Here is a 23,962-nt window from a genome sequence, read left to right on the forward strand (position 1 = left end):
TAGGGGGAGCGGGTATGAGGGGGATGAGGGGGAGCGGGGATGAGGGGGATGGGGGGGGGGGATGAGGGGGATGATGGGGGGGGGGATGATGGGGGGGGGGATGAGGGGGGGGGGGATGAGGGGGGGGGGGATGAGGGGGAGCGGGGGGGGGGGATGAGGGGGAGCGGGGGGGGGGGATGAGGGGGAGCGGGGGGGGGGATGAGGGGAGCGGGGGGGGGGATGAGGGGGAGCGGGGGGGGGGGGATGAGGGGGAGCGGGGGGGGGGGATGAGGGGGAGGGGGATGAGGGGGAGCGGGGATGAGGGGGATGAGGGGGGGGGGATGAGGGGGAGCGGGGGGGGGGATGAGGGGGAGCGGGGGGGGGGATGAGGGGGATGAGGGGGAGCGGGGGGGGGGATGAGGGGGAGCGGGGGGGGGGGATGAGGGGGAGCGGGGGGGGGGATGAGGGGGAGCGGGGGGGGGGGATGAGGGGGAGCGGGGGGGGGGGGATGAGGGGGAGCGGGGGGGGGGATGAGGGGGAGCGGGGGGGGGGGATGAGGGGGAGCGGGGGGGGGGGATGAGGGGGAGCGGGGGGGGGGATGAGGGGGAGCGGGGGGGGGGGATGAGGGGGAGCGGGGGGGGGGGATGAGGGGGAGCGGGGGGGGGGGATGAGGGGGAGCGGGGGGGGGGATGAGGGGGAGCGGGGGGGGGGATGAGGGGGAGCGGGGGGGGGGGGATGAGGGGGAGCGGGGGGGGGGGGATGAGGGGGAGCGGGGGGGGGGGATGAGGGGGAGCGGGGGGGGGGATGAGGGGGAGCGGGGGGGGGATAGAGGGGGAGCGGGGGGGGGGATAGAGGGGGAGCGGGGGGGGGGATAGAGGGGGAGCGGGGGGGGGGATAGAGGGGGAGCGGGGGGGGGGGGAGAGGGGGAGCGGGGGGGGAGAGGGGGAGCGGGGGGGGGTGAGGGGGAGCGGGGGGGGGTGAGGGGGAGCGGGGGGGGGTGAGGGGGAGCGGGGGGGGGGTGAGGGGAGCGGGGGGGGGGTGAGGGGGAGCGGGGGGGGCGAGGGGGAGGGTGAGGGGGAGCGGGGGGGGGTGAGGGGGAGCGGGGGGGGGTGAGGGGGAGCGGGGGGGGGTGAGGGGGAGCGGGGGGGGGTGAGGGGGAGCGGGGGGGGGTGAGGGGGAGCGGGGGGGGGGTGAGGGGGAGCGGGGGGGGCGAGGGGGAGGGTGAGGGGGAGCGGGGGGGGGGTGAGGGGGAGCGGGGAGGGTGAGGGGGAGCGGGGGGGGGGAGCGGGGGGGGGGAGGGATGAGGGGGTGATGAGGGGGTGATGAGGGGGTGATGAGGGGGTGATGAGGGGGTGATGAGGGGGAGATGAGGGGGTGATGAGGGGGTGATGAGGGGGTGATGAGGGGGTGATGAGGGGGAGATGAGGGGGTGATGAGGGGGTGATGAGGGGGAGATGAGGGGAGATGAGGGGGAGATGAGGGGGAGATGAGGGGGAGATGAGGGGGAGATGAGGGGGAGATGAGGGGGAGATGAGGGGGAGATGAGGGGGGGATGAGGGGGAGATGAGGGGGAGATGAGGGGGAGATGAGGGGGAGATGAGGGGGAGATGAGGGGGAGATGAGGGGGAGATGAGGGGGAGATGAGGGGGAGATGAGGGGGGGATGAGGGGGAGATGAGGGGGGGATGAGGGGGAGATGAGGGGGAGCGGGGATGAGGGGGAGCGGGGATGAGGGGGAGCGGGGATGAGGGGGAGCGGGGATGAGGGGGAGCGGGGATGAGGGGGAGCGGGGATGAGGGGGAGCGGGGATGAGGGGGAGCGGGGATGAGGGGGAGCGGGGATGAGGGGGAGCGGGGATGAGGGGGAGCGGGGATGAGGGGGAGCGGGATGAGGGGGAGCGGGGATGAGGGGGAGCGGGGATGAGGGGGAGCGGGGATGAGGGGGAGCGGGGATGAGGGGGAGCGGGGATGAGGGGGAGCGGGGATGAGGGGAGCGGGGATGAGGGGGAGCGGGGATGAGGGGGAGCGGGGATGAGGGGGAGCGGGGATGAGGGGGAGCGGGGATGAGGGGGAGCGGGGATGAGGGGGAGCGGGGATGAGGGGGAGCGGGGATGAGGGGGAGCGGGGATGAGGGGGAGCGGGGATGAGGGGGAGCGGGGATGAGGGGGAGCGGGGATGAGGGGGAGCGGGGATGAGGGGGAGCGGGGATGAGGGGGAGCGGGGATGAGGGGGAGCGGGGATGAGGGGGAGCGGGGATGAGGGGGAGCGGGGATGAGGGGGAGCGGGGATGAGGGGGAGCGGGGATGAGGGGGAGCGGGGATGAGGGGGAGCGGGGATGAGGGGGAGCGGGATGAGGGGGAGCGGGGATGAGGGGGAGCGGGGATGAGGGGGAGCGGGGATGAGGGGGAGCGGGGATGAGGGGGAGCGGGGATGAGGGGGAGCGGGGATGAGGGGGAGCGGGGATGAGGGGGAGCGGGGATGAGGGGGAGCGGGGATGAGGGGGAGCGGGGATGAGGGGGAGCGGGGATGAGGGGGAGCGGGGATGAGGGGGAGCGGGGATGAGGGGGAGCGGGGATGAGGGGGAGCGGGGATGAGGGGAGCGGGGATGAGGGGGAGCGGGGATGAGGGGGAGCGGGGATGAGGGGGAGCGGGATGAGGGGGAGCGGGGATGAGGGGAGCGGGGATGAGGGGGAGCGGGGATGAGGGGGAGCGGGGATGAGGGGGAGCGGGGATGAGGGGGAGCGGGGATGAGGGGGAGCGGGGATGAGGGGAGCGGGGATGAGGGGGAGCGGGGATGAGGGGGAGCGGGGATGAGGGGGAGCGGGGATGAGGGGGAGCGGGGATGAGGGGGAGCGGGGATGAGGGGGAGCGGGGATGAGGGGGAGCGGGGATGAGGGGGAGCGGGGATGAGGGGGAGCGGGGATGAGGGGGAGCGGGATGAGGGGGAGCGGGGATGAGGGGGAGCGGGGATGAGGGGGAGCGGGGATGAGGGGGAGCGGGGATGAGGGGGAGCGGGGATGAGGGGGAGCGGGGATGAGGGGGAGCGGGGATGAGGGGGAGCGGGGATGAGGGGGAGCGGGGATGAGGGGGAGCGGGGATGAGGGGGAGCGGGGATGAGGGGGAGCGGGGATGAGGGGGAGCGGGGATGAGGGGGAGCGGGGATGAGGGGGAGCGGGGATGAGGGGGAGCGGGGATGAGGGGGAGCGGGGATGAGGGGAGCGGGGATGAGGGGGAGCGGGGATGAGGGGGAGCGGGGATGAGGGGGGAGCGGGGATGAGGGGGAGCGGGGATGAGGGGAGCGGGATGAGGGGGAGCGGGGATGAGGGGGAGCGGGGATGAGGGGGAGCGGGGATGAGGGGGAGCGGGGATGAGGGGGAGCGGGGATGAGGGGGAGCGGGGATGAGGGGGAGCGGGGATGAGGGGGAGCGGGGATGAGGGGGAGCGGGGATGAGGGGGAGCGGGGATGAGGGGGAGCGGGGATGAGGGGGAGCGGGGATGAGGGGGAGCGGGGATGAGGGGGAGCGGGGATGAGGGGGAGCGGGGATGAGGGGGAGCGGGGATGAGGGGAGCGGGGATGAGGGGGAGCGGGGATGAGGGGGAGCGGGGATGAGGGGGAGCGGGGATGAGGGGGAGCGGGGATGAGGGGGAGCGGGGATGAGGGGAGCGGGGATGAGGGGGAGCGGGGATGAGGGGGAGCGGGGATGAGGGGAGCGGGATGAGGGGGAGCGGGGATGAGGGGGAGCGGGGATGAGGGGGAGCGGGGATGAGGGGGAGCGGGGATGAGGGGGAGCGGGGATGAGGGGGAGCGGGGATGAGGGGGAGCGGGGATGAGGGGGAGCGGGGATGAGGGGGAGCGGGATGAGGGGGAGCGGGGATGAGGGGGAGCGGGGATGAGGGGGAGCGGGGATGAGGGGGAGCGGGGATGAGGGGGAGCGGGGATGAGGGGGAGCGGGGATGAGGGGGAGCGGGGATGAGGGGGAGCGGGATGAGGGGGAGCGGGGATGAGGGGGAGCGGGGATGAGGGGGAGCGGGGATGAGGGGGAGCGGGGATGAGGGGGAGCGGGGATGAGGGGGAGCGGGGATGAGGGGGAGCGGGGATGAGGGGGAGCGGGGATGAGGGGGAGCGGGGATGAGGGGGAGCGGGGATGAGGGGGAGCGGGGATGAGGGGAGCGGGATGGGGAGCGGGGATGAGGGGGAGCGGGGATGAGGGGGAGCGGGGATGAGGGGGAGCGGGGATGAGGGGGAGCGGGGATGAGGGAGGGATGAGGGGAGCGGGGATGAGGGGGAGCGGGGATGAGGGGGAGCGGGGATGAGGGGGAGCGGGGATGAGGGGGATGAGGAGCGGGGATGAGGGGGAGCGGGGATGAGGGGGAGCGGGGATGAGGGGGAGCGGGGATGAGGGGGAGCGGGGATGAGGGGGAGCGGGGATGAGGGGGAGCGGGGATGAGGGGGAGCGGGGATGAGGGGGAGCGGGGATGAGGGGGAGCGGGGATGAGGGGGAGCGGGATGAGGGGGAGCGGGGATGAGGGGGAGCGGGGATGAGGGGAGCGGGGATGAGGGGGAGCGGGGATGAGGGGGAGCGGGGATGAGGGGGAGCGGGGATGAGGGGGAGCGGGGATGAGGGGGAGCGGGGATGAGGGGGAGCGGGGATGAGGGGGAGCGGGGATGAGGGGGAGCGGGGATGAGGGGGAGCGGGGATGAGGGGGGAGCGGGGATGAGGGGGAGCGGGGATGAGGGGGAGCGGGATGAGGGGGAGCGGGGATGAGGGGGAGCGGGGATGAGGGGGAGCGGGGATGAGGGGGAGCGGGGATGAGGGGGAGCGGGGATGAGGGGGAGCGGGGATGAGGGGGAGCGGGGATGAGGGGGAGCGGGGATGAGGGGGAGCGGGGATGAGGGGGAGCGGGGATGAGGGGAGCGGGGATGAGGGGAGCGGGGATGAGGGGGAGCGGGGATGAGGGGGAGCGGGGATGAGGGGGAGCGGGGATGAGGGGGAGCGGGGATGAGGGGGAGCGGGGATGAGGGGGAGCGGGGATGAGGGGGAGCGGGGATGAGGGGGAGCGGGGATGAGGGGGAGCGGGGATGAGGGGGAGCGGGGATGAGGGGGAGCGGGGATGAGGGGGAGCGGGGATGAGGGGGAGCGGGGATGAGGGGGAGCGGGGATGAGGGGGAGCGGGGATGAGGGGGAGCGGGGATGAGGGGGAGCGGGGATGAGGGGGAGCGGGGATGAGGGGAGCGGGGATGAGGGGGAGCGGGGATGAGGGGGAGCGGGGATGAGGGGGAGCGGGGATGAGGGGGAGCGGGGATGAGGGGGAGCGGGGATGAGGGGGAGCGGGGATGAGGGGGAGCGGGGATGAGGGGAGCGGGGATGAGGGGGAGCGGGGATGAGGGGGAGCGGGGATGAGGGGGAGCGGGGATGAGGGGGAGCGGGGATGAGGGGGAGCGGGGATGAGGGGGAGCGGGGATGAGGGGGAGCGGGGATGAGGGGGAGCGGGGATGAGGGGGAGCGGGGATGAGGGGGAGCGGGGATGAGGGGGAGCGGGGATGAGGGGGAGCGGGGATGAGGGGGAGCGGGGATGAGGGGGAGCGGGGATGAGGGGGAGCGGGGATGAGGGGGAGCGGGGATGAGGGGGAGCGGGGATGAGGGGGAGCGGGGATGAGGGGAGCGGGGATGAGGGGGAGCGGGGATGAGGGGGAGCGGGGATGAGGGGGAGCGGGGATGAGGGGGAGCGGGGATGAGGGGGAGCGGGGATGAGGGGGAGCGGGGATGAGGGGGAGCGGGGATGAGGGGGAGCGGGGATGAGGGGGAGCGGGGATGAGGGGGAGCGGGGATGAGGGGGAGCGGGGATGAGGGGGAGCGGGGATGAGGGGGAGCGGGGATGAGGGGGAGCGGGGATGAGGGGGAGCGGGGATGAGGGGGAGCGGGGATGAGGGGGAGATGAGGGGGAGCGGGGGGGGGGGATGAGGGGAGATGAGGGGGAGCGGGGGGGGGGATGAGGGGAGCGGGGGGGGGGATGAGGGGGAGCGGGGGGGGGGGATGAGGGGGAGCGGGGGGGGGGGGATGAGGGGGAGCGGGGGGGGGGGGGATGAGGGGGAGCGGGGGGGGGGGGATGAGGGGGAGCGGGGGGGGGGGGATGAGGGGGAGCGGGGGGGGGGGGATGAGGGGGAGCGGGGGGGGGGATGAGGGGGAGCGGGGGGGGGGGGATGAGGGGGAGGGGATGAGGGGGAGCGGGGGGGGGCGAGGGGGAGCGGGGGGGGGGCGAGGGGGAGCGGGGGGGGGCGAGGGGGAGCGGGGGGGGGGGGTGAGGGGGAGCGGGGGGGGGTGAGGGGGAGCGGGGGGGGGTGAGGGGGAGCGGGGGGGGGGGATGAGGGGGAGCGGGGGGGGGGGATGAGGGGAGCGGGGGGGGGGATGAGGGGGAGCGGGGGGGGGGGGATGAGGGGGAGCGGGGGGGGGGGATGAGGGGGGGGGGATGAGGGGGAGCGGGGGGGGGGATGAGGGGGAGCGGGGGGGGGGGATGAGGGGGAGCGGGGGGGGGGATGAGGGGAGCGGGGGGGGGGATGAGGGGGAGCGGGGGGGGGGATGAGGGGGAGCGGGGGGGGGATGAGGGGGAGCGGGGGGGGGATGAGGGGGAGCGGGGGGGGGATGAGGGGGAGCGGGGGGGGATGAGGGGGAGCGGGGGGGGATGAGGGGGAGCGGGGGGGGGGATGAGGGGGAGCGGGGGGGGGATGAGGGGGAGCGGGGGGGGGGGGGATGAGGGGGAGCGGGGGGGGGGATGAGGGGGAGCGGGGGGGGGATGAGGGGGAGCGGGGGGGGGATGAGGGGGAGCGGGGGGGGGATGAGGGGGAGCGGGGGGGGGATGAGGGGGAGCGGGGGGGGGATGAGGGGGAGCGGGGGGGGGATGAGGGGGAGCGGGGGGGGGATGAGGGGGAGCGGGGGGGGGATGAGGGGGAGCGGGGGGGGGGATGAGGGGGAGCGGGGGGGGGATGAGGGGGAGCGGGGGGGGATGAGGGGGAGCGGGGGGGGGATGAGGGGGAGCGGGGGGGGGATGAGGGGGAGCGGGGGGGGATGAGGGGGAGCGGGGGGGGGGATGAGGGGGAGCGGGGGGGGGGATGAGGGGGAGCGGGGGGGGGGATGAGGGGGAGCGGGGGGGGGGATGAGGGGGAGCGGGGGGGGGGATGAGGGGGAGCGGGGGGGGGGATGAGGGGGAGCGGGGGGGGGGGATGAGGGGGAGCGGGGGGGGGGATGAGGGGGAGCGGGGGGGGGGATGAGGGGGAGCGGGGGGGGGGGATGAGGGGGAGCGGGGGGGGGGGGGATGAGGGGGAGCGGGGGGGGGGGATGAGGGGGAGCGGGGGGGGGGGGGATGAGGGGGAGCGGGGGGGGGGGATGAGGGGGAGGGGGGGGGATGAGGGGGAGGGGGGGGATGAGGGGGAGGGGGGGGGATGAGGGGGAGGGGGATGAGGGGGAGCGGGGGGGGGGGGATGATGATGGGGATTGAGGGGGAGCAGGGAAACTGAGCGCTCAGTGGATTGGGGGGGGGGGGGAGGAGGAGGGAGAACAGAGCGGCCGGAGAGAGCGGCGAGCAGTGCTGGACGCATGCATGAATACCCGTTGGGCATTGCATTGCTGTACGCGTAACGCGCATGCGCAGAGGCCAACCAGGCGCGTTGCCCGAAGATGAACATGTCACGCGATGCGCTAACCAGTCCTGGCAAGTCGGAACCTGATAACGTCGGTGGCCAGCTACGTTGTCAGGAATCACTTTGTAAATTTATACTTAATTGAATTTGGCTCGCCAATGGCCTTGTGACAAGGGCACCATTTGGTATCATGCTGAGCCAGAAAAACCATTAGGTTCTGTCCTCCTGTGTGCTGGTTTAGCAGATCTCAGATAGAATCTCAACTGGATGGCTAAAATTAACCTGAGCTCTCCTGGTTTGGAGTAGGGCGCATGAAAGAAAAAAATTAGCCCAGGCTCCTGCTTCTGATTACTGTCCAATGAACCCTGCTGCCAAAATAGGTAAGGCATTGAATAAGGATAGTAATCACTCACTGCCTTCACAAATCTCCAAGGTGAAAGCTTGGAAAATATTTTACTTTTGGATAGTGTGTCTTATTAATGAATACCAATTTTTTTTTTTTTTAAATAGCAGCAGGCAATTCACACAGAGCCCTCCTAGCCCTTGAAGAGCTAACTTTTCAGCAAGCCCGTCATCAAGTTAGAAATGCCCAAATTCCAATGTGGCAAAAAATAACATAAGAAAATCCAAGTAAACCTAGGGAATTAAATGAATAATGCTGCAAACAGCAAAAACAATCTCAAACCAGTCCAGAACAGTGGGTGCCTGGTACAACAGTTTCACAAACATCACAATGTAGAACTTTCACACCACATGAACTAAACAAGACAGGCTACAATGAGTCCATCGTTACCAACAGTTTCAAAATTAAAGATACTTTGCTCTATCCACCACTGTAAGGTTTGGAAAGCTCATGTTGCTTATCTGAATGTGGCGCTCGGAGCTAGAATCCAACGGTGAGGACCCCAACCTAAACAAAAACATCAATTACAATAAAGATTCTAATAGATGAAATGCAAACTCAAAAAATTGAGAATTCATTAAAAGATAGTAAATAAAATCAAAACTAAAAAAAAAAAGAGTATTTGATGGAATTCAAATATCTTCCTCCAGCTGAGCAGAGGAACCCAGGGAATTAAAGGAACAGAAAAGAATTCCTGTACTTTCTGCAGTCCTATGTTCCTATGCTGCCCAGTCTCAAGAACTGATACCCTTCAATTGCCTACGGCCTTAACTATCTAGATGGCGAGGGTTCGAGCATGAGCGAGATTCAAGGGTCTATACAGAACAGTCGATGTGCACAGTGGAATTAAACAGGGGCAGGAGGAGGAAATATCAGGGGAGATGGGGAATTCAGGCATGGAGTGTTATAAGGATGGAAGGCAATGAGGACTTTCACAGAAAGGAGTTCAGGGAATGAAAAAGTGCTGGGGGGGTAAGAGACCAGGTCAATGTGGGTGAAAAGTGCGTCACCAGTGAAGCAGTTTTGTCACAGTGTATGGTGGAATGAAAAGCCAAGTGGGAAGGCATCAATAAGGGTGGGGCAGGGCAGGGGGTCACCAATGGCAACCCAGGTTTTAGACAGAACCAGGGTGTTGATTGACACATCTAAGAATATGACATAGATGGGGTAAGTTTTTTTTTTAATATAAAAAGGAGCAAATATTTTGCAGGAAAACGTGGAGTAAGAACCCCATACAGAAGGTCGTGGATCAACAGGAGAGGAGGTTGGAAGAGCTTAATCCAGATCACAAAAGGTATGTGGAATTTGTGCTCAGAGATTAAACAGCTTGCACTGTTACTTTGAGGTGCACTATAATTATTAGGCCTGGACAACGTATGCCAGCCAAGAGCGACGTCTCAATTCATTCCATCTTCGCTGCCTTCGGAGAATACTTGGCATCAGGTGGCAGGACTATATCTCCAACACAGAAGTCCTTGAAGCGGCCAACACCCCCAGCTTATACACACTACTGAGTCAGCGGCGCTTGAGATGGCTTGGCCATGTGAGCCGCATGGAAGATGGCAGGATCCCCAAAGACACATTGTACAGCGAGCTCGCCACTGGTATCAGACCCACCGGCCGTCCATGTCTCCGCTATAAAGACGTCTGCAAACGCGACATGAAATTGTGTGACATTGATCACAAGTCGTGGGAGTCAGTTGCCAGCATTCGCCAGAGCTGGCGGGCAGCCATAAAGACAGGGCTAAATTGTGGCGAGTCAAAGAGACTTAGTAGTTGGCAGGAAAAAAGACAGAGGCGCAAGGGGAGAGCCAACTGTGCAACAGCCCCGACAAACAAATTTCTCTGCAGCACCTTTGGAAGAGCCCGTCACTCCAGAATTGGCCTTTATAGCCACTCCAGGCGCTGCTCCACAAACCACTGACCACCTCCAGGCGCATATCCATTGTCTCTTGAGGTAAGGAGGCCCAAAATAATAATTATTACAAAATAGAGAAAAGCCCTGTCCAAGCAGAAAATAGTTAGCAGCAAAGGATCAATAGGTGGAGACACTACCCAGGAAAGGTATAATGCTACAAAGTGGGAGCAGTGGAAGGACAGAGGTAAAGTATTAGGAAAAAAGGGAGAAAGCAAAGAGACAAAAAGGGAGTAGAGCTCTGGTCTGATGCAGCAGCCAATATGTGCATACAGGAAGATTCAAATAAAAAGTCACAGACCACAGGCTAGCTTACAGATGTTAAGAAACTTTGAGAAAGCAGAATGAAGGAAGGTGGTTCGAAGATCAGAAGCCAATCAGCCGAAGGCATCTGGAGCCATATATTTAGGATCCAGTATTTATCTCGGGCTTATAGAATATAAAATAAAAATAAATAAAGGAAATATTCAGCAGGTCTGGCAGCATCTGTGGAGAGAGAAGCAGAGTTAACATTTCAGGTCAGTGACCCTTCTTCAGAACTGGCAAATATTAGAAATGTCAAAGGTTATAAGCAAATAAAGCAGGGGTGGGGCAAGAGATAACAAAGGAGAAGGTGTAGATAGGACAAGGTCACAGAATAGCTGACCAGAAGGTCATGGAGCAAAGGCAAACAATATGTTAATGGTGTGGTGAAAGTCTAAGCATTAGTACAGATAGGGTGTTAACGGACTGAAAATTGAACAGCCGCAAGGTCAAACATGAAAACAGTTTGTTCAGTTTGCTTACCCAATTTAAGATGAAATAAAATAAACACAAATAATATATAAAAACGGAAAAAGAAAAAGTAAGATGGGGGGCCCGTCATGCTCTGAAATTATTGAACTCAATGTTCAGTCCGGCAGGCTGTAGTGTGCCTAATCAGTAAATGAGATGCTGTTCCTCGAGCTTGCGTTGATGTTCATGAGAACACTGCAGCAATCCCAGGACAGAGATGTGAGCATGAGAGTAGGGGGGAGTGTTGAAATGGCAAGCAACCGGAAGCTCGGGGTCCTGCTTGTGGACTGAGTGGAGGTGTTCCGCAAGGCGGTCACCCAGTCTGCGTTTGGTCTCCCCAGTGTAGATGAGACCACATTGTGAGCAGCGAATACAGTATACTACATTGAAAGTAGTACAAATAAATCGCTGCTTCACCTGAAAGGAGTGTTTGGGGCCTGGGATAGTGAGGAGAGGAGGTAAATGGGCAGGTATTACACCTCCTCTGATTGCAGGGAAAGGTGCCAAGGGAAGGTGACGAGGTGGTGAGGGTAATGGAGGAGTGGGCCAGGGCGTCACGGACAGAACGATCCCTTCGGAATGCTGACAGGGGAAGGGAGGAGATGATGCGTTTGGTTGTGGCATCACGCTGGAGGTGGCGCAAATGGTGGACGATGATCCTTTGGATATGGAGGCTGATGGGGTGGAAAGTGAGGACAAGGGGAACCCTGTCAACCACACAGTGGGGGGGGAATCCTCGGTTGAGGAAAAAGACACATCAGAAGCACGGTCATGGAAGGTAGCATCAGTGCAGATGCATCAGACGGAGAATGGAATGGAGTCCTTGCAGGAGGCAGGGTGTGAAGAAGTGTAGTCGAGGGAGCTGTGGGAGTCAGTAGGCTGATAATGGATATTAGTAGACAGCCTATCCCCAGAGATGGAGATAGAGAAGTCGAGGAAGGGAAGGGAATTGTCAGAGATGGACCATGTAAAGGAGAGAGAAGGGTGGAAATTAGAAGCAAAGTTGATAAAGTTTTCCAGTTTGGGGCTTGAGCAGGAAATGGCACAGATACGGTCATCAATGTACCGGAAAAAGAGTTGGGGGCCTGAGTAGGACTGGAACAAGGAATGTTTGACATATCCCACAAAAAGACAAGCATAACTAACACCCATGTGGGTACCTATAGCAACACCTTTTACTTGAAGGAAGTGAGCGGAGTTGAAGGAGAAGTTGTTCAATGTACTTGTTCTCACAAGTTCAGCCAGACGGAGAAGGGTGGCGCTGGATGGGGACTGGTTGGGCCTCTGTTCAAGGAAGAAGCGGAGAGCCCTCAAACCGTCCTGGTGGGGGATGGAGGTGTAGAGATTGGACGTCCATAGTGAAGGGGAGGTGGTTGGGGCCAGGAAACAGGAAATTGTCAAAATGACGTAGCGTCAGAAGAGTCACAGATGTAGGTGGGAAGAGACTGGAAATTCACTGCCACTTCTCTTCCAGGAATGCCTAACTTGAAGTAGTTCTGCTCTTCTCTCTGACGGGATTTTTGTTTGTCTCGTTTACGTTGTTCACCTTCATTGCTTTCAATTTCCCTCCTGGCATTTGATAAAGTGTCTACCAAAACTCATTTTCACAGCCACATCTCCTTCCTCGGTGACTGTCTCCAGCTCCAACTTATTCCACGTGGATTCCAACTACAGTTTCACCCATCATGTTTTGAATCCACCCAGGATTACAGGTATCTCAGAGAAATACAATGTTCCTCAGACTGCTATTCTTGCCACATCCCGAGATCCACACTCAGTGCTATGCGCTGCCACACGCACACACTGAATCTCTCTCTCCAGCAGCACCGCCTCACCTTATCTCAAAGCTGTTCTACTCCAGAGTTTCACTTCATCCTTCGTCTCATCCAACACATTAACAAAAAGCTTTTTTTCTTCCTTTTTAGATGTCAAGGAACACAAGCTCCAGCAGTTGATGGGGACTAATGCCCCTGCAGATCCTTCTTCCCCTTCACTTCCCTCTGACCCCGCCCCTTCTGATCTGACCCCTTGCCGTGTATTCACTATACCCTCTGAACTCCCCCTCTCCGATGCTGAACATTCTGTACTCAAAGGTCTCAGTTTTATCTCCTTACGCCCCCACCTCAATGAATTTCGCACTCTGACGTTGAGCTCTTCTTCCGTCGCCTCCACCTCCGGGCTCACTTCTTTGACCTGGAGTCCTTCCCCTGATCAGTAGACCCATCCATCGGCCTCCAGCATTCTCCCTCTACCTGGACCCCTCTCCCTGGCCTCTTACCCGCTCTTGATCTTTTCATTGAAAACTGTTGGCGAGACATTGATCATCTCAATTTCTCTGCCCCCCTCTGAACTTGAGGCACTCTCCTCTCAGGTCTAACACCGACATGGTCATCAAACCTGCAGACAAGGGTGGTGCTGTTGTTGAATGGCGTACCGACCTCTACCTTGCAAAGGCTCAGCGCCAACTCTCAGACACTTCTTCCTACCTCCTTCTGGACCATGACCCCACCACCGAACATCAAGCTACTGTCCACAGGACTGACACTGACCTCATCTCCTCTGGATATCTTCCCTCTACAGTTTCCAACCTCATAGTCCCACAACCCCGGACAGCCCGCTTCTACCTCCTTCCCAAAATCCATAAACAGGACTGTACCGGCAGACCCATTGCGTCAGCCTGCTCCTGCCCCACTGAACTTATTTTTTCCTATCTTGACTATTTTTTCTCCACTGGTCCAGTCTCTTCCCACCGACATTTGTGACTCTTCTGACGCCCTACGTCATTTTGACAATTTCCTGTTTCCTGGCCCCAACCGCCTCCTCTTCACTATGGACGTCTAATCTCTCTACACCTCCATCCCCCACCAGGACGGTTTGAGGGCTCTCCACTTCTTCCTTGAACAGAGGCCCAACTAGTCCCCATCCTCCACCACCACCCTCCTCCGCCTGGCTGAACATGTTCTCACATTCAACAACTTCTCCTTCAACTCCACTCACTTCCTCCAAGTAAAAAGTATTGCTATGGGTACCCGCATGGGTCCCAGTTATGCCTGTCTTTTTGTGGGATATGTCGAACATTCCTTGTTCCAGTCCTACTCGGGCCCCCTCCCCCCAACTCTTTTTCCAGTACATTGATGACCGTATCGGTGCAGTTTCCTGTCCCCACCCTGAACTGGAAAACTTGATCAACTTTGCTTCTAATTTCCACCCTTCTCTCACCTTTACATGGTCCATCTCCGACACTTCCCTCCCTCGACTTCTCTAACTCCATCTCCGGGGATAGGCTGTCTACTAACATCCATTATAAGCCCACCGACTCCCACAGCTACCTCGACTACACTTCTTCACACCCTGCCTCCTGTAAGGACTCCATTCCATTCTCCCAGTTTCCCCGTCTGACACATCTGCTCTGATGATGCTACCTTCCATGACAGCGCTTCTGATATGTCTTCCTTTTTTCTCAACCGAGGATTCCCCCCCACTGTGGTTGACAGGGCCCTCCCTTCCCCTGTCAGCATTCCAAAGGGATTGTCCCCTCCGTGACACCCTGGTCCACTCCTCCATTACCCCCACCACCTCGTCCCCTTCCCATGGCACCTTTCCCTGCAATCAGAGGAGGTGGAATACCTGCCCATTTACCTCCGCTCTCCTCACTATCCAAGGCCCCAAATACTCCTTTCAGGTGAAGCAGTGATTTACTTGTACTTCTTTCAATTTAGTATACTGTATTCACTGCTCACAATGTGGTCTCCTCTACATTGGGGAGACCAAACGCAGACTGGGTGACCGCCTTGCGGAACACCTCTGCTCAGTCCACAAGCAGGACCCCCGAGCCTCCAGTTGCTTGCCATTTCAACACTCCCCCCTGCTCGCATGCTCACATCGCTGTCCTGGGATTGCTGCAGTGTTCCACTGAACATCAACGCAAGCTCGAGGAACAGCATCTCATTTACTGATTAGGCACACTACAGCCTGCTGGACTGAACACTGAGTTCAATCATTTCAGAGCATGACGGGCCCCCCATTTTACTTTTATTTTAGTTATTTTTTCTTTTTTATATATTTTGTGTTTATTTTGTTATTTCATCTTAGTTTGTTCAGTTTACTTACCCACTGTTTTTTTTTCATGTTTGTACTTGCGGCTGTTCAATTTTCAGTCCGTTAACACCCTATCTGGACTAATGCTTTGTCTTTCACCACACCATTAACATATTGTTTGCCTTTGCTCCATGACCTTCTGGTCAGCTATTCTGTGACCTTGTCCTATCTACACCTTCTCCTTTGTTATCTCTTGCCCAACCTCTGCTTTATTTGCTTATAACCTTTTACATTTCTAATATTTGTCAGTTCTGAAGAAGGGTCACTGACCTGAAATGTTAACTCTGCTTCTCTCTCCACAGATGCTGCCAGACCTGCTGAGTATTTCCAGCATTGTTTTTATTTCAGATTTCCAGCATCCGCAGTATTTCGCTTTTATCCGTCTGGGGCTTGGCTGGTAGCTGCAGAGGTTGAGACTTGACCAATACATGATCATGATCAGTGTCAAGGGCTGGTGGCCTGAGACCTTGCTTCATCTCACTACAAGCTTAAATGGTGCACTGGATGGTTGTAATTGATAATTTACTAAGTTCTAGTTATCAGCTATTTTCAGGAGCCAGAGTTGTGGTGAAATAACCATTCTAAGAATAGCAAGGGTTACGATCACCTGGCTCATGGTTTGCACTAATTTTGTAGAGGTAACTTTTAATTTGGGAATTGATTTTTTTCATGCAAGACAAATGAAAACACCTGGTTTGAGAAGCTGGCAAACAAACCTAGAGTGGTTACAAATCAAAGGGTAGTCCGTGTTTATTTAGTAAGGTCATGTGGGGAAAGGTAAAGACCCCCACAACAGGAACCCCTCTCAACTTGTTGATGGAGACGGTGGCAGGAATTTTTCGTTGGGCGAGGGGCCTCGTCCACTGGCCGAAAAATCCCACTGAGCCTGGGGAGCCAGATTGGAATTTTTCGCTCCCTCGGTTTTTAATTGGTCTTGGGTGGGATTTCCACCTCCTTGAGGAAGGAAATCTTATCTAATGGAGCTGCTGGCCAATCAGTGGGCTAGCAGCTTAGTCCCAGCAGCACCACCGGGAGCAGTGGCCACTGCTGGGATTACACCCAGCCATCTCAAGACAATGAAGGACAGCCCTGGAATAAAGGTACGTTTTTAGGGCCTTTCCGGGGACAATCGGTCAGGCCCCGGTAAAGCAAGGGAGGTCAGTTAGGGGGAACGGTTGGGGCTTCGGGGGCGGCCCTCCATGGGACACAGGATGCCCAATCACAGGAGGGTCCCCCCCACCAGCCCGCAAGGCGGCTGCCTGGCTTCACCCAGCAGGCTTTTTGAGGCCTTAGCTGCCCGCCAACCAAAGGTAAAATAAAAATAACCACTCGTTTGGGGGGGTACATAAAATTCCGACCGGTGTGTCTGCAGCTATCTCGGTCAGGGGTTTAAATTATTCTTATGATTTCCCAGAAGGAGAGAGAAGATTTGGAGTTGGAAATAAATGAGTTTAAATTGCTATCTCGGATAGCCCATATGTACCACCTGGCTATGGAGATAGATGATGCAGGGGGTGCCTGTTGGTTTTTTGATCGATGTGCTTGCTGACAGTCAGGCAGTTGGCGTTTAGACAACCAGTTATCTTTTGGAAAGCTGTTGGCCTCAGACAAGCAGTTGGCTTTAGAAAGTCAGTTAGACTCAGGAGCATAGATGCCATCGGGAACCAGGAGCGTTTGTTTTGAGGCAGGTCCACGCTCAAGCTGGGAAGCCCAGATTTGGGAGGTGATCTCATACCTCGGAAGAAAGTTGAGAAATTAAGAAAATTTAAATTAATTCCCAAGAGCTGTGGTACACTTTGGATTGGTCCCAGGAGAAGTGAACAAATCACCAAGATCTTGTAAAGTATTGGGAACTCCTGGGGTGGAAGTAAAAGTCAAACAGAAGTGTTCCATAAGATTTTAAGTTTAAGATATAAATGTCCCAAGTTGCAGCGTTAAATTAGTAGTGTTTTGCTTTGTTTAACTCTTGCACAGGAAAGTTCTTGTTTAAAGCATGAAACCTTGTGACGTAACTTTCAGTAATAACTGGGAATTCAACTCTCTTTTTAAATGTTAACGGTCCCCCAACAGGATCATAACACAAGTTAGATTCTCCCCGCTGCCACTGCTTCAGAGATACTTTGGGGCTGGCCTAATTTGGCTTTGTGCCAACATGCAGCATGCCTTGAAGAGAACAGTTTCTGAAGTGTTAAGGTACAAACTCCTCCATGCTACAGGAAATTACAAAGGAGGCAAAAATTAATTGAGAAAATACTGGCTTTGGCATGAAGATTGCTGGCGACTTTGGGTCCGTGGTGTGGAGGAGAATTGAACGGACAGTATGAGAAATAAAATCTGCAACTGTACTAAAGGGAACTGTCTGTCCGCTGGCACAGGGAAAGGCCGAGTAAGTTGTTGTGTCCCTTGTTCTTACAGAAGCAAGAAAAATAGCATAAGAGGTGCCAAATCCACATGGTAATTTAAGGAAAAAAGTAGTCCTGGCAAAGGCATACAACAGTAGAGCCAGGAAATGTGGACACGTCAGGGAAGGTAAAGCATGCTGAGAAATCAGGACGGCAAGTTTACCATTGAGCACCTTCATCCTCAAGGCACCACCTACTACCATTATAGGAGATATTAATGGAGATGGAAAACAGTGTGTGGTAATGCACAAGACTTTTACAGTAATCGGCCAACAACCTACTACTGGGATTTGCCTTGGTTTCTTGCTGAAAGCTGCAGCATTTATTTGTGAATTCTATTTGTCTTGTACGCAAGAAGCCACAAATGTCAAGTGTGCAGATGTTTACTAAGGCACCTTCGACAAATGGACATCAATATTAAGTTATATTTCAACTATTAGTAGACAGTATGTCATTAATGCATAATATTTGGTGCTTCCTAATGCTGTGCATCATCCCACAGCACTGCATTCAAAAATTAAAACATAGAATACTTGTGGAGATAGATTGATGCATTTATGCAACTTCAGAAAAAAAGGAAATTGATTTGGTCTTGTCCAAATTACACTGAGGCTTCTGATGTCACTGCTTCTTTTCAGAGCTTAAAACATGCAAAATGGCTGCTCTTTATATGCTTAAAGCTCTGTATACAGCAAGGAAACTAGCATAATTCAACAATACTTTCCACTTTAACTATGTAGGTGTGGCGATGGTAGACTTCCAAAAAACAGCATCGTACTTTGTTGTCAAAGCACCTCCAAAGCTGTTCACACAGTCATTTACTTTTGGAGTGTATTGACACATGTGGCAAACATTCTGCACCAGCAACAAACCCAAAATAGCAATCACTCAAAATTAAGTCGTGATATCAACACCTAATGTATTTGCACCAAACTCAACATTGCTAAGTATTACAGATTTGAATTCTGTGTCAATGTATAACAAAATACCATCTCTGCATTCTGCTGCCTTGCAAATTAGTTTTTTTGCTGCATTTAACAGCTCATCCACATTTTTGCTGCACGATCAAAAACAAAACACTGAACTCAATAAAGAAATAATACATATGTGCCATGTCTAAATGGACAGTCCTCATGTGATAGCATAAAAAGTGAATACAACAAAACTATTCCAGTGCAAGGGATGTCAACAAAGGTCAATCCGATCTTCAACATTCATAGGAAGACCACTGGGCAGAAGTTACTATTAAATCATCAGAAGTGGGAACTCTGGCCAATTTTTCTTTCTGGGGTACTGAGACTAATTATACTCTCTCCACTGGCACCTTGACCAAGATCAGACCAGAATCAAACTTTGACCTTTCTGGCATGTATATCCAGGTCTTCACGAAGGTAATCAAATGAATTACCAGGGCAGCTTCATGACAAGAGACTCTAAAAAAATAGTTTATCAAGGAGATCAAATGGCAACGGTAAGTAAAAGCCAGTAAAAGAGGCTACCTACAATATTTCAGATCCTAGAAAACAAAATTTCGTTTTATAATAGTATAAAACAGTTACTTTATCCAAGATGTTTTTCATATGTTACTGTTTGGTTTTAATTTCTTCATCCATAACTATTTGTACTGCCAGTCTCATTTGATTTTTAACATTCCTTTTAAGTGATCAAATGGGGAAAGGTGTATTTGTTTGGTTCTCTACCCTTTTCTCTATTTTTCCACACTTACTGGTGTGCTTATTCCCTTCTAGTTTACACACCCAAAAACATGTCATAACCAGTCTTTTGTGCTTACAGATGCTGACAGACTTATTGTGCACTTCCAGCATTTTGTTTTAATTTCAGATCAGTAATTGTAGCTTTTTAAAAAATCTTTAGTAACTATGAATCTCATTTCGTATACTAGGTCCGGTAAGCTACAGTCAGTATGGCTCAATGTACTTTCAGAGAGATGTGGCACACTTATCCGCTTCTCTCCAATCACTGATACAAGCTGTAAGTGACTATGAAACCAAATCTCAGATTTACAATAAGCAGAAAAATGGCAGACTGTGGAAACTGTTAGAACTGAAGGTCGAATTTACACCAAGGAACACTGGAATTAAACTGAAGAATGAAAACCTGAACAAGGCAGCAAATAATGAAATTGTGAGAAGGGCATTCACGCAGGAAGAAAGTAAAATGGAGCAGGATCAGAAACAAATAGAAAAGTGAAAGGGGAAAAGTTTAGGGGGGATATGCCTGGAAAGTTCTTTACGCAGAGGGTGGTGGGTGCCTGGAACGCGTTGCCAGCGGAGGTGGTAGACGCGGGCACGATAGCGTCTTTTAAGATGTATCTAGACAGATACATGAATGGGCAGGAAGCAAAGAGATACAGACCCTTAGAAAATAGGTGACATGTTTAGATAGAGGACCTGGATTGGCGAAGGCTTGGAGGGCCGAAGGGCCTGTTCCTGTGCTGTAATTTTCTTTGTTCTTTGAAAAGTAGCATTTCAGATGACCAGTATCAACACCACCGTTGCACTACTTTGATAACAGTGTGCAATCTATTCAAACAATTTGCTCCAAAATCTCATTGTAATAGCACATTGATACAATGGGAGGTGCTCTTCTGATGTGGATTGGAGGCCAATTGCTATGGCTTGATAGAAGGAACTTTTCTCTATGTTGTACTTGCTTTGGAAATATTCAACACTGGCAGTTAAGTAAAATCTGGAAACTTGCTCCACTAGCATTCTCATCTTGAGAACAAACATAACACCCCAGTAATTCAGGACTGCAAATGTTTCACATTAACTTGCTCATTGCTTTGCCTTACAGCATACAACACTACATTCCAACTACTCATCAAAATGAACAGCACCTTAAATCATAAAGAAGCTATTTTACGGCATTTAAACCTTAAACCACCCTCCCTTTAATACCACTACCTGCAATGGTGATTCAGCCAGAAGATAAGTCATCTGTTCTTTCACATTATCTCACCCTTACTTGACTGGACTATTTTGAATGAGCATAAAGGCGGGGCTAAAGCGTGGCGAGAGAGACGTAGCAGTTGGCAGGAAAAAAGACAGAGGCGCAAGGGGAGAGCCAACTGTATAACAGCCCCAACAAACAAATTTTTCTGCAGCACCTGTGGAAGAGCCTGTCACTCTAGAATTGGCCTTTATAGCCACTCCAGGCGCTGCTCCACACACCACTGACCACCTCCAGGCGCTTACCCATTGTCTCTCGAGATAAGGAGGCCAAAGAAGATGATTTTGAAGAGATAATTATCACATTGCAAACAATATTTTATTCTGAAATAGGAAAAATTCACAATAACCCGACTAATGGCTCCCATGATGCTACATAAATTTTCAATGCCCACACGTGGCCTTCCTTCTCTCTCTTCTTTTGTCCCACCCTGACTAAAGGAAAAATTGGCATACCTTTGTTGTCACTAGAACTGTTGTTGCTCTCCGGTGCAGACAGCATATCCTCAAACCCCCAGGACACCATGTGTTTGTTGCCGAGCAAGCAAGAGGCAGAGCCTGGCCCTCCCTCCAGTAGAAGGAGTCTGAGGAGACAGTAAGAGAAAGAGATAAAATGTTAGATACAATCTGATAAAAGGCAAATAATGGCCCAAATTTTGCTGTCAAAACATCATGAGGCTACTGTCACTCGTCATTATCTATGCAAAACTGGTAAAGCGGCATCAGGCAGATGTTGGGTGCAACTCAAAAATCCAAACGTTGCTGTGCGAAAATGTCATCTTGCTGTCTGCCTCACCATTGAGATGCATGATCGGTGGGATGTTGCTGTATTTGCACAGGAGACAAACTAAACTCAGCACAGAAAGTAAAATCAAGTAATTTCAAGTCGAAGTTCCCTTTTAACAATGTGATGTGGGTTAATTACTGAATCATTCTCTCTGGCACTGAAAATTAACTATCACATAAAAACAGAAGAAATGGGAACAGGAGCAGACCATAAGGCACGTCACGCCATTCAATACGATCACGGCTGATCTTCAAGTTCAACTCCAACCACTCCGCATATCCCTTGATTCCGAGAGGCCAAAAATATACCCATCTCAGCATTAAATATACTCAACAACGGAGTGTCCACAACCCTCTAGGGTAGAGAATTCCAAAGATCCACAACCCTTTGAGTGCATCATCTGAGCTGTATTGTCATCAGACTTGGATACATTATTCTCTGCCTCTTCATTTAAGTCATTAATATAGATTGTAAATAGCTGAGGCCCCAGCACGGATCCTTGCAGCACTAGTTATAGCCTGTCAACTTGAAAATGCCCCATTTATTGCTAATCTTTGTTTCCTGTCTGTTAACCAATCCTCTATCCATTATAATATATGACGCAGCAGCTGTGCAGAGTGTCATTCTTTCAGATTTTAAAAATGCAATTTTTTTTAATTGTCTGTTATTACCACGTGGCATAACATGGGTGGTTCCCACTGTTCAACTCCCTACCTGATTGCAGCAAGTGTATTTGCATTGGAGTTTAGCCCCTTGGTGTGCTATTTTCAAATAAACAGACAGCGACAGGTTTTCTTGTAGGTTTTAAAAATAAAGTTATTTGTTTACTGATCAAAAAGCCTTATCCCAAAATTGTCGCAACCGCATCACTTACACATTCTCACGCAAGGAGACAGATAGAGAAGGGGAAAAGGGGGGTAACTTTTGTGGGGGAGAAGGTTAGGATAAACCTGTTGAATTCTCTTGGAAATCAAGTTCTCGATAGATGCAGACCCAAAATTGTAGATTTCTCTTTTGATTGAAGGTTCAATTGAGGACAGTGGGTTACTCCTAGCTCTCACGGCTATATAATGTAGATGTCAAATTCTGTGACAGGGCAGGTGCTTTCTGGCTTGGCCGGAACACAAACTGTTAGGCTGTTGTGCTCTCTCGCTGGCTGTCTTTTCTTTAAAAAAAGAAAAAGCTGATGCCTCTCACCTCCTGTTAGGAGATGCCCTGGTCTCTGCCCCATGGTGATCGCGCAATGGTCCAGGATGTGGTGCCTTCACACCTCCTTTGTTTCAGAAGAAGTCATTCAATTCTGGAATATTTTAGGATAGACGTAGTATGGGTTCAATTGACATCTCTTAGCTTTGAAAATTTCCCCTTTGTCTTTATCAGAGTTTGAATACACAAATGGCCAATCCCTTTTTCTTTGGTGGTCATTTTGGACCATTATTCACTTTTTAAAATAAAGATTCATTTATTTAAAGACTTGTTCATAACTCTCGAGTTAGTCCACAATTGTATCATCGCACTTTCGGTGTTTGTGACAGTCTTTTTCCCTTAATCAAATCTTACTTTCCCTTTCTTTTTTTTTCTCTTTTTGTACCCAATTTAACAATTGAATTCACCCACTATAATTTACACTCTCTTCTCAGACATTGCACTAAGTTCATAATCCTTCTGATTGTTTTCAGGAAATCAAGCTGCTTACTCTGTTCACTCAGGTCCCAGATGCCCGATTTCTTTCACTGTGACGTTATTAACTCGGACTTTCAGCAACTTACTATGCCAGAAAAAACCTACTGTGCCAGACAAATCTACCTAATAGAAGGTTAGATGCCCAGATACAACAGATAATGGCCTATTAATAAAGTTTCCTATGGATACAAGAAGAACTAGCTCCTGAGAGAATCTTGTACAAATCATATTCTAGTTGCAGAGATTTCAGCTAACAATACTCACTATAACATCCACACTAATTATCTAATTTGTAATTAAAATCCTTCCCCTTCCTTCCTCCTACTCTGTGCAGCAAGAGGCCAAACAGATGAGTTTTTACCCCACTCAATAATCATGTCGTGCAGGAACAGACTAGAATAACTTAACCTCTTTCCCTGTGAACAAAGCTCCTGGTCACCTCTGAGCAACTTCTCAACTTTTGAGCTGCTGGGAAAATCATCTTTCAAGAAAAAAAAATGAAATACAAAACATTAGAAAAATCTTAGCACAGCAAAATCCTGAGAAAGGCTCAAAATACCCAGTTGGCTTGAATGTCAAAATTTTTAGATTTAGGATAATTTCCAAGGAGGCGGTGGCATAGTGGCATCGTCACTGGACTATAACCCAGAGACCCAGGGTAATGCCCTGAGGACACGGGTTCGAATCCCACCACAGCAGAAGATGGAATTTGAATTCAATTAATAAATCTGGAATTAAAAGCTACCTAATGATGGAAATGAAACCATTGCCGATTGTTGATTAAAACTCATCTGGTTCACGAATATCCTTTAGGGAAGGAAATCTGCTGTCCTTACCTGGTCTGGCCTACATGAGATTCCAGATCCACAACAACGTGGTTGACTCTTAACTGCCCTCTGAAATAGTCTAGCAAGCCACTCAGTTGTATCTAACCGCTACAATAGTCAATAAAAAGGAATGAAACCAGACGGACCACCCGGCATCGACCTAGGCACTGGAAACAACAACAGCAAACTCAGCCCTGTCGACCCTGCAAAGTCCTCCTTACTATCATCTGGGGGCTTGTGCCAAAGTTGGTAGAGCTGTCCCACAGACTAGTCAAGCAACAGCTTGACTCATGGAATCATACATGACAGACAATGTCCCAGACACTGCCATCACCAACCCCAGGTATGGCCTGTCCCACCGGAAGGACAGACCCAGCAGAGGTAGCAGCACAGTGGTATACCGTTGGGAGGGAATTGCTCTGGGAGTCAACATCAACTCTGGACCCCATAAAGTCTCACGGCGTCAGGTCAAACATAGGCATGGAAAC

General features: G+C 54.4%; 1 protein-coding gene across 1 annotated transcript in view; it reads right to left on the reverse strand.

Annotated features, from left to right (window-relative positions):
* The window catches only part of LOC137382906 (probable E3 ubiquitin-protein ligase HECTD4), a 361,123-nt gene that overhangs the window by 271,086 nt on the left and 66,075 nt on the right, over positions 1-23,962 (reverse strand). Inside the window, exons 4-5 of the mRNA XM_068055483.1 lie at positions 20,634-20,761; positions 16,322-16,538 (exon numbers count right to left, since the gene is read on the reverse strand). Coding sequence (XP_067911584.1) covers positions 16,322-16,538; positions 20,634-20,761 — 345 coding nt within the window. The remainder of the gene's footprint in view (positions 1-16,321; positions 16,539-20,633; positions 20,762-23,962) is intronic.

This window comes from Heterodontus francisci, chromosome 23, assembly GCF_036365525.1.
Source record: "Heterodontus francisci isolate sHetFra1 chromosome 23, sHetFra1.hap1, whole genome shotgun sequence".
Lineage (NCBI taxonomy): Eukaryota > Metazoa > Chordata > Chondrichthyes > Heterodontiformes > Heterodontidae > Heterodontus > Heterodontus francisci.